Below are 10,569 nucleotides of genomic sequence, written 5' to 3' on the forward strand. Positions count from 1 at the left end.
GCAACCTGTGCATGTGCCCTGACCTGGAATTGAACTGTAACCTCCTGATACATGGTTTGATGCTCAAACACTGAGCCACACTGGTTGGATTAGGCTAGATCAGTGGTCAGCAAACTGTGGCTCGCGAGCAGTGGTTTGCAGCTCTGTTGACTAATGAGTTTGCTGACCACTGCTAGGGAAAAACACTTAAAAAAACATTTTAATAATGTACTAATGTCTTTAACCTGAAGTAAAAACTTCTGGTAAGAGTAATGCCTTAGCAGTGGTCGGCAAACTCATTAGTCAACAGAGGGGCAAAACACGGCTCACGAGTCGCATGTGGCTTGCGAGCTGCAGTTTGCCGACCACTGGGCTAGATTAAAAAAAAAAAAAATCTCATTTTTATTATTCACATGTTATTATACAGTTTCTACTGTAACCAATGAATGTTGCAAGTTCTGAATATATTTTATTCTAGAATGTATTCATTTGGTTATAGGTATCATTTTTTAATTCAACCACAGTTGTCAATGATGGACTATAAACTACTTTAGAAAATAGCCCTTCATTTATTTGTGTGGTTTTTTTTTTCTCCTAAGTACCAGTGAAATATACATCTGAAGTATAAAAAAATAATTCAGCATATAAAAGTCATACTGAAAACATTTCAGAAAAACATTTCAGTTTCAGGAAAAATATCACCAAACCTTCTAATATAATTACATATTTCAATAATAAGTGAAATTGATACCTTAAATAGATGTAGGCATTTTTAAAATCAATATTCATTCAAACTCACACACACACACAAACACATAACCTCATGAGGTTATCTCCTTGACATAATCCTAAGCTAAATATCAGAATATTAAGCAGATGCTGAGGCATTCATCATCAATATTGGAATTCTGACTCATGACAGTAACACAAAACAGATGTTCATATGATGAACTCTCTGAAAAGTGACACCATTACAGCTCTTGTTGTAGGGTACTTAAAACTTGAACACAAAATATCTCTCTATATAAAACGCTAATATGCAAATAGATCGAATGGTGGAACTGAACAACCAGACAACTGGTCGCTATGATGTGCACTGACCACCAGGTGGTTCATGTGGAACATGGCAGGTGTCAGCAGCAGGTGGCAGAGTGAGGAATATGGCAGGCATTGGCCGTGGTGGGATGGTGGAGCAGGTGAGCTAGAGCGCCAGACCAAGGCAGGGTGCTAATTGCTGTCATTGGTTACTAAAAATTCTTTGTTCCTGAGCGCCGTGATCCTGCCAGGCACTTGCACCTGCTGCCGGCGCCATCCCTGCTTGCATCCACTGCTGGCACCCAAGCTGCCACTCGCACCTGTTGCTGGCACCCAGCCCCAGCCCTGATCGCTTGGCACCATCAGCAGATGCGAGTGGTGGCTACTGCTCCCTGATCACCCCTCAGGGCTTCTCCATCTCCCCCTGCTCCTAAAGGGCAAGCAGGGCCAGCAGCCACTATGCACACCCATTGCTGGCACCAGCCCAAACTGCTCCTTGCCATCAGCGTGTGCAAGCAGGGCAGGCACTGTCAGCGCGTGGGAGCAGAGGTGGTGTGAATGGGGCTGCGGTAGACAGGAGACTGGGATGGGGGGAAGCTGAGGTGAGAGGGACCAGGCAGGGGACACAGAGGATGGGCTGAGACCTGTCCCTGTGCCCACTGCAGCCTCAGGGCACACAGCTCCTTCAAGGTGCATGAATTTGTGCACTGGGTAACCCCAGTAAAAAAATAAAAGTCAGAACATGATAGATTTCCTTACTTCATTTATAAGCCATGTAAAATCTACTACCTTTTATATATGAGATAAAACTCAACAGTGGTGAATGAGGGGCAGCATCGTAGGAGACCAGAAGATGCTTTTTCACTTAGTAATGTAGCAGTTAGGTGATCCCAATCGAATCCTCAGTGTTGAGGGAGGAAGGTGCTCGCTTTCTCACTCGTGAGTAGACAGAAGGTAAGAACTCCTGGCCCTTTCCATTGGCCAGTGTGCGCCTGGCATTTATGGTGTAATAGGAGGTCTACTTAGTCAGCCCTGCAATGAAAAAGTAGTCTGGGACTCCTGTGGCCTATCTCAGTCACACAATCTTCACATCAAACAGTCTGGGTTTGTTAAGTAGGAAGAGGGAAACAGAATCCCTTAGCACAGTCCAGTTAGCTACTATCCTATGTGTCTTCAAAGCCCAAGATTCTTATTGCTTTGCTAGCATGAGTCTCTACAGCCGTTTCTAGAATACACAGTGATGTGTCCCGTCTGTGACAATACACAGAAAAACCCAGGCAGACGGTGCCATTTCATATGCGAAATGTGTTCAAATGCGAGTTTTTAAAAGACATGTGAGCATGAGTGGGGGAGATGGTACTGAGAAGCAGGAGCCCTATTTCTTTATTCCATTATAAGGGAAAAATGTCAGTGGCAAGTTCAATGAAAAGAAAACTTGAGAACCCAAAGGGGGATATTTACCAGTATGGAGTCGCTAGACAGAGCAATTCCCATGGATAACCTGACTGCTCCTTCTGACAGCTGTAACTCTGGCCCCATCTGCCCGGTCTTAAGGCTGGCTCTGCACTCACCACCTGTGTGACCCCAGGTTTTCAAACTTGACTGCATGCTGGAACCACTTGAGGAGCTTTAAAAAATACCGATGCCTGCGGTGTGACTTGAACATGGAGGAGTTTTAAAGGCTCCCAAAGTGACTAAATATGTGCAGCTAAGGTTGAGAACAACTGGTGATCTCTCTTGAGTCTATGACGACTATGTGGGCAGCAACTACCTTTTAGGATTATTGCAGGCAAAGCATTTAGCACAATGTCTGGCACATGTGAGAAGCTGTCAGAAATGTGTGAGTTATGATTTTCACCACGTGGTGCACTTGGGCAAGAACCTATCTGTTAGGAAAAGAAGTCATGCTTACCTTGGCAGATGTTATGCTCACTCTGCTCATAGCCTGTTGCACACTGGATCCTGTGAGAAGGGTTGGCGGGAATGCGCTGAGGGTCAGCTGGGTTCCGCCGGATAACAAAGTTATTTCGGCCGGCCTGCACTTCTGGACCTGCAACTGCAGCAGCACTGACGACATAACCAGTCCCAGGCACCACTCCACTGGTTGCCATGCCACTGGCTGCTGCACCCCCGCCTGCACTCGAGGTGGCAACTGCATTTGCAGATGCACCCACACTTTCGGCTGCTGGTGTTTCTTGCTGAGGTTGTTCATTATTAACAATAATCTGGGCTGTTTTAGGAAGGCAGAGGTATCCTCCATAGTGGTTGACACATTTCATTCCACCTTTGCAGGCATCTGGGACAATGTCACATTCATCAATATCTGGGGGAGGGGGAATAATAAAATAGGTCAGGAATCTTTTTAGGGGGAAAAACTGGACATATACATATATGCTCATATATTTTTTGGTATAATACAAACAGTACAGGAAGAGTAGCATAAGATGAAGAGTGACACAGAAAGCTATGTTCAGGTGGGAAGTCTGAAGTTGGCTCACCTTTGCACTGCTGTCTTACAGGATCCCATTCATATCCATCTGTGCATTGCTGTGAAGAAAACATCAAGATGGGGCCAGGAGACAGTTAGTTGGTGTATCCAGTTCCTAGGAAGTCATTCTAACAGTTTCATTCTTATGGCAACAATCTTTGCACTAGCCTCCTAGATAGATGAGGAGATGGGCAGTTTAACATTCTTTAGCTCTTTCTTCCTTCCTTCCCTTCCTTCCTTCCTTCCTTCCTTCCTTCCTTCCTTCCTTCCTTCCTTCCTTCCTTCCTTCCTTCCTTCTTTCTTTCTTTTCTTTTCTTTTCTTTCTTTCATGACAAATCTGTGCCTTGTCCTGCTTGAGGCATCCCTTCCCAATCATCAGCTGCCTAACTCTCCTGTTGTGTTTGGTATGATCACCCATGAGCATCTTCTTGGAAGTCTTCCCTGTCTTGATACTAATTTCCAATCTCCCTGACTGCTCTGGTCTTTTTTTTTTTTTTCAGTTTCATGTGTAGATTTTTATAATACATCATGTATACGTTGTATGTTGTATTGTGTGTTCACCACCTCAAGTCAAATCTCCTTCTATCACTGTTTATTCCTCCTTTACCCTCTATTACCTCCATCTATCCCCCTTTTCCTCAAGTAGTCACCATACTGTTGTCTGTCTATGCGTTGTTGTTTTTGTTTTGTTTTGTTTTGTTTTTTTGTTTACTCCCTTCACCTTTCCCTCCCTATCCTCAACCTCCTCCCCTCTAATAGGTGCCACTCTGTTCTTTGCATCTCTGAGTTTGTTTCTATTTTGTTTGTTTGGTTATTTTGTTCATTAGATTCCACATAGAAGTGAAATCATATGGTATCTGTCTTTCTCTGACTGGCTTATTTCACTTAGCAGAGGCTATTTCTTGAGGAAAGAAAGATGCGTCAGGAAGTATTGAGAAAAAGTATAGTAAACCAAAAAATAAATTCTTTTAATAGAGCTCAAGTTGCTTATGCACACAACAGATGCTTGGCAAGTAAATAGCTGAATGGAGACAGAGAGGTCAGTGTAGGTATTTTACTGATATCTGAAACTTAGAGGGGTAAACACTAAATTTACTTTATCTCCCAAATTTATTTTTCCAAGTTTCCCAAACAGTGCTCAAGCAAGGCATTACCACCATTCTCAGAAACCAGGATTAAAATTTTGATATCCGTATTGACTTTTTAAATGATTTTCCTTCACGTTCTGCTGACTTTGTGTCCATTTCTGTATCTATCAATCAGTATAAGCCTTCCTGGCCTCATGAGTAGGCAAGGCTCCTTCACAGGTCTCCATATCTCTACATGGTGCTCAACAGCCTCCATGGCAATCTTTCTGGCTCTCTTGATTATGTTGTTACTCTATCTAAGAGATCACAGTGGCCTGCAGACCTCTCATCTCTCATTATTATCATCTCAAGGTTCTCCCTACTACCCAGCTCCAGCCCATCTGACTTGGTCACCTCGTGGAATTGTCTTGGTTGTTTACACTTCTAGACTTTGATTATGCCAATTTCTTTTCTTCCTGATTCAGGTGCCTCTTCAGCCTTTCTGGATTAATCCAAAGTCATTACTTCCTTCAAGAGTCAGCACAGAGTTCTATCTCCTCCAATATTCCACCACTGACATTAATTACCTCCTTGCTTTTCTATTGCTTAAGCAACTTGTATAACAATATTATTTGTACTTGCTTAGGAACTTTGTGGTTTTTAACAGTATCTTCCCAGGGTAAATTCCCTGAGGTTAAGGTCTGAATTTTCTTAGTAAACAAATAAACTTAAATTCTTTTGATAGTAATGAGAACTGCTTGTGCACATAGCAGGTACCTGGTGAGTAGCTAACTGAATGCACCCAATCTTTAATATGGAGGGGGAATGCTATCTTGTCGATATGCGCCCATCCTTCTGAAAAGTATCTCTTTCAAATGATGCAAAAATGATAGTTCCCTTAAATAATCTGTATGCTAATAGAAAAGACTTCAGTTTGCTAGAGGTATTTAGTTCCAGTACCTTTAATATGACTCTACTGTCCTAACCGGTGTGGCTCAATGGATAGAGCATTGGCCTGGTGACTGAAGGGTCCCAAGTTTGATTCTGGTCAAGGGCATGTACCTTGGTTGCGGGCACATTCCCAGTAGGAGGTGTACAGGAGGCAGCTTGTCGATGTTTCTCTCCCATCAATGTTTCTAACTTTCTATCCCTGTCCCTTCCTCTCTGTAGAAAATCAATAAAATATATTGTTTTTTAAAAAAATATGGCTCTACTATTATACAAGCCTAGAGTGAATTTAGCTAACCACTTGCTGGCTGTGTAGCCTTAAGTAAATGAGATACTCTCCCAGATCTTCAGTTCTACTGTCAGCAAAGGGAAGATGGTGCCACTTACCTTATACTTTTCTGTGAGAATAAAAGGAGATAATGTCTCCACCATGGGATACTTAAAAAATAGTTACATCTTATTCTTCAACCACTAGTCATTAGGCATAAACAATCCAAAAGAGAATGGATCTAATCTTAGCACAAAAAGGATGACATATCTTGGAAATCTGTTGTCATAATAGTGAGCCCTAGTGTGTAATCTTAAAACAATTGTGTTTAATCCACAGGGAACTTTCTCTGCTAAAGATGAATAAGAGTTAGTGATTAGCAAAGGGGAGGGAGTATAAAACAAGAAATTATAAAAGTTATAAAATCTTTTATTAGATGAATGTAAAAGTGGGTAGCTAATTTAATGTTAGCTCCCTAACTTAAACTAAGAAGGTTTAATTTAGCCTGCATAACAAAACATTTTCAGTAGAAGATAAACAACACATGTATTCATTTCTCTTGCTTTATTTATCTTCAACAGAGGAAGCAAATTACATTTACCAGTAGGTTAACAAAATATTTATATTAAACCCTATTTGATTGATAGTTGATTTGAACAACAATGAGGAACATTTTCCAGATGAATACTATCATTTTAGGGATAATATGTTACTAAAAAAGTGATATAATGTTTATTATCAGTAACTGACATTAGCTCACTTTAAAATTTTTATTTAAAAAAATTTCACATTCTTCTAAGTAGGATTACTTAATTTTAAATTGAAAACAAGTAAAATAAAATGTGGTTTTCATATTTTGATTCAGGACAAATGCCATTTGCCTCACAACACTGATTAAAGAGTAAAGAACACAAAACAGAGGTGCAAACTCCCCAGAAGTGAGGCAAGTACTGCCCTCTGTTTTCACCACGTCCACTCTTGGCAGTGGGAGAGGTAAGATAATTTAGTAAACAGTAGTTATGCATATCCATGCAATTAACTAATTAATCAGATATTATCTGAAAATATCATATATTGTAATTAGAATTTGCAAAATCAAATTTCACACAATGCATTTCACTTGATCTAATTCCACAGCCTGGTAACACATGAAGTTTATCACAAGGGCATTTATATGTTATACTATAAATGAATATCAGCCTTTATAAAGTCAATAAAGGCCACTTACCTGAGAACATAAGTCACATGTACATATGAGGCAAAGTGCTTTTCTGATGTTTATTGATTTTTACTAAAAGTCTTTCACTGCCAGTTTGGGTTTCATCTGCATGCATGTAGGAATCCTGGTTTTCCATTTCCTGACACCCATTAATTTATTGAATGTGTTAGAAACATGTAGCTTACTTAGGTTTTCATTTTAAAATTGTTCTCTCTCTCTCTTTCTCTCTTTCTCCTTACACAGATCATTAATTACATTTTAGTCCCTATCTCAATTGGTAATCTAAATGAACTTTAGAAAGGACCACCTGCAACTTACAAGGAATCAAACGTGTACCCTGCTAAGGCATAGTTCATCACCCTCTCCGAGTGCAGTCCACACACACGGGCAGGAGTGGATAAAGTCTCCCTTGTGTCACAGAATCCCGCTGAGCAGTTCTTATCTCAAATTCCATCACCCCTTACCGTGTATGTAATGGTTTCCTCAGTGTCCTGTGACTTGACCAGCGCCAGAGTCAGCATAGTTAGGAAAATGGCTTTCAACATCTTGAATCTCAAAGAAAACACAGGACAAAGAGATGCTTAGTATCATCAGTTGAGGGGTAAGAAACAAAACTTTAGCTGTTGAGGTAACAAAGCAAGGAAGGAGGGCTGGGAAAAGCTGAGGCTTCATGATACCCAACTTCAATCTACTTTCTCAACTCTCCCCCACCCCCCTCAACCTTCCAGTGGCCAAAGGAGGCACCAAAGACTGTGTAACTGGGCTGCAGAGTTACATTTCACTTCACTCTGTCCAGCCGTGCTAAACATATACTAAGGACACACAGCGTCCCTTCGATACTGCACCTACACAACAGGCTCCAGAAAGAGGCAGAAGGAAACTAATTGAGGGTGATTAATTTCAAAAGAGGTGATATTTATTATTTATTTATTTAGCAAGCCTGAAGGTGGCACATCAAATCTCCTATCCCCTTTGAACGTTAAGGCTTTTCCCCATAAGTTCACCTCCAGCTAGTGAAGTTCTTTGCACAGCTCAGTAGAAATACCTGCGAACCAACATGAATTACCTTGGCCTCACACCAAAACAAAACAAAACAACAAAACAAAACCCCACAACAAAACTTGGGGGCAATCTCTCCCCGGTTCTAGTAGAATACCTGCCCCTCAAGAGCTCCTTCTCACACCCCCAGCACCAGCTTTCCAAGTGGTATTTCCACCCCGTTCTCTGCGCGCGGCTTTGTTTAAAAGCGCCAGGTTGTGTGGGTGGATGAGCGTCTGCTTCCCTTGTGCCTCGCTAGTTTCTGGGTCCCGACACCCTACCTTCTGGATTGGGGCTACCTAAGGCCTGAACCGGGGGGGGGTGGGGGGGGGGGGCGGGAAGACACCACACCAAAGCCTGAGTTCCGGGGTGGCGGGCCAGGCGCCCCAAGTGAAGTGAGGTACCTTTTCTTTACAGTAGGCAAACCCTGGAGCTGCTCAGCGCTCCAGTTTTTACCAGCGCCTGTGGAATCCAGGTGCGTCTTAAATCTCACATTAGCCCCTGAAATTTTCAAAATCGCGTTTAGGGGCAAAGCCCTGTCTGATGGTTGTCGGCGTGCACACACATGCCCATGCAAACAGATGTCACCCTGGTACTGGCACCGGCTGACAAATCGCATTCCCAAGACCGCACACCTCCAACCTCCCTCTCTGCCTGAGAGATCCTGCAAAGTCTGGGTCAGTGCTCGGGTACTCTGCACCCCTCAGGTTACCCCACTTGCTCGCCGGCGCGCAGCCCTGCGGGCACTTGGGCGCAATGGAGTGACCCCCCGCGTCGGGGGCTCCTACCTGCGCGGCAGCGCTGCGCTCCGGGCCCGGGCAGCGAGGGGAGAGTGCAGGGGAGGGCAGCCCCGTGGGTCTGAACTGGCGAGGTCTGGCAGTGGCTGCAGCGGCAGGAGGAGGAGGAGGAGAAAGGGAGGGGAAGGGGGAGGGGAAGGGGGGCGGAGGAGATGGCTGAGGGAGGCGCTTGGACTGAGTTTAGCACTGCAAGCGGAGCGAGCGGGAGAGCGCGCTGCGGGGCTGGGTCAGCACCCCCCTGGCCCAGGGCTCTCTCCAGCACCCCACCTATTTTCCCTCCCCAGTTCTCACGGGCCGGAATCCCAGCTGGAAGATAGCACATTTGGCATATGGGGTTTGAATCAGCCTTTGTGATGCTCCAGCCTCAGGAGCAATTTCTGGTGCCTGTGGAGGGGGTACTCTCTGGAGGAGAGCTTCTGAGGGTCTTGGAAAATTGCTTATTTCCCCCCACCCACCCCCACTCCCAAGTGAATTCTAGGACAGTAAATTAATCCCATTCATAAAACTGATTCTTTTGTCTTTTCTTTCAGATGCTTTTTTTTTTTTTTGGAGTGGGGGAGGGTCTGTATCCTCAAATCTAGGACAGAGTTAATTCATTCATTCAACAAATATTTGTAACCTATTATGTTTCAGGTGTTGGGAAACAGGCCAAGTAAAACTCACACTAACAAAAATGTGAGGTGGGGTTTGATTTTGTTTTCCCTCAAACCTCCTTTTTTATGGGGCCCCTTTTCTCACCTATTGCCTTTTTCTCTCCACAGCTCATCTGTGGGAGAGCCCCCAGTCCTGGTCATTCCAACTTGGGCATTGCATTCTCACCTTTCATTCTAATCTGGAATTTCAGGAATCTGGAAGGGAAACAATTTTTTTCCCCCCTGGCTTCTTCAAATCATACCACACAGATTGCAGTTATCTCCGAAGCCTACCACTCTAAAATCAGATTAATAGTTTGCTTCCAAGGCAGTCATGCCTCTAAAAAGCAAGCAACCAAATACAATTTCATGAATGAGACCATGTACAAACTGGAGGGATGAAGAACGCTGACCCAGAGCTGGAGGCAGAGGGAGGGAGGGAGACGAACGGTTCCTTTTCCCTCCCTGCTGTGGGAAAGGTGGTAGACCCAGGCTGTCAGGTGGAAGCCTCTCTCCTTATCTTCGGAGTATGCAGTGGGTTGCCCAGACATTGCCAAGTTGGTTGCAAGCCACACGATAATGGGCAGACTCAGAGGAGCTTCATGCCTGAACCTTATTTGAGCATATGCAGTTTTGCTAATAGTACTTGAATTCAGACACTGAAGTTTGATTTAGAGCATATCAGTCCATATGATTTGTATGGAGCTTAGTTTTCCTCTGACACTTTTTGAGTGAGTATGTGGCCCTGCCAATAATGTCAAATCTCCAATAGCCACAGTGTTTAGTTCAGAAATGATAGCTGCATCCTAAGATAACCGCCAATGAAGGTGCAATGTGGCATAGGGCCAGCATCCAGAGAGCCAAGTTAAGGTCTTGACTGTACCACTCACTGGCTGTGTGGGAATGTTACTTAACCTCTTTGGGCCTCAGTTTCCTCAGGCATAAAATCCTATATAATAAAAGAGAAACATGCAAATTGACCGCCCCTCTGCTCTGCCAACAAGCCACACCTACCACCCATGCCCACCAGCCAGCAATCAGGAGCAAATATGCAAATCACTCAACCAAGATGGTGGCTAATTTGCATATCCGGATGCA

General features: G+C 43.7%; 1 protein-coding gene across 1 annotated transcript in view; it reads right to left on the minus strand.

The window, feature by feature from the left end:
- EFEMP1 (EGF containing fibulin extracellular matrix protein 1) overlaps positions 1 to 9,084 on the minus strand; it is a 58,622-nt gene extending 49,538 nt beyond the window's left edge. The window contains exons 1-4 of the mRNA XM_084900825.1: positions 8,831 to 9,084; positions 7,469 to 7,556; positions 3,513 to 3,561; positions 2,927 to 3,337 (exon numbers count right to left, since the gene is read on the minus strand). Coding sequence (XP_084756951.1) covers positions 2,927 to 3,337; positions 3,513 to 3,561; positions 7,469 to 7,549 — 541 coding nt within the window. The 5' untranslated portion in view covers positions 7,550 to 7,556; positions 8,831 to 9,084. The remainder of the gene's footprint in view (positions 1 to 2,926; positions 3,338 to 3,512; positions 3,562 to 7,468; positions 7,557 to 8,830) is intronic.
- Between the last annotated feature and the right edge of the window lie 1,485 nt (positions 9,085 to 10,569).

This window comes from Pipistrellus hanaki, assembly GCF_964339955.1.
Source record: "Pipistrellus hanaki genome assembly, chromosome: 12".
NCBI lineage: Eukaryota > Metazoa > Chordata > Mammalia > Chiroptera > Vespertilionidae > Pipistrellus > Pipistrellus hanaki.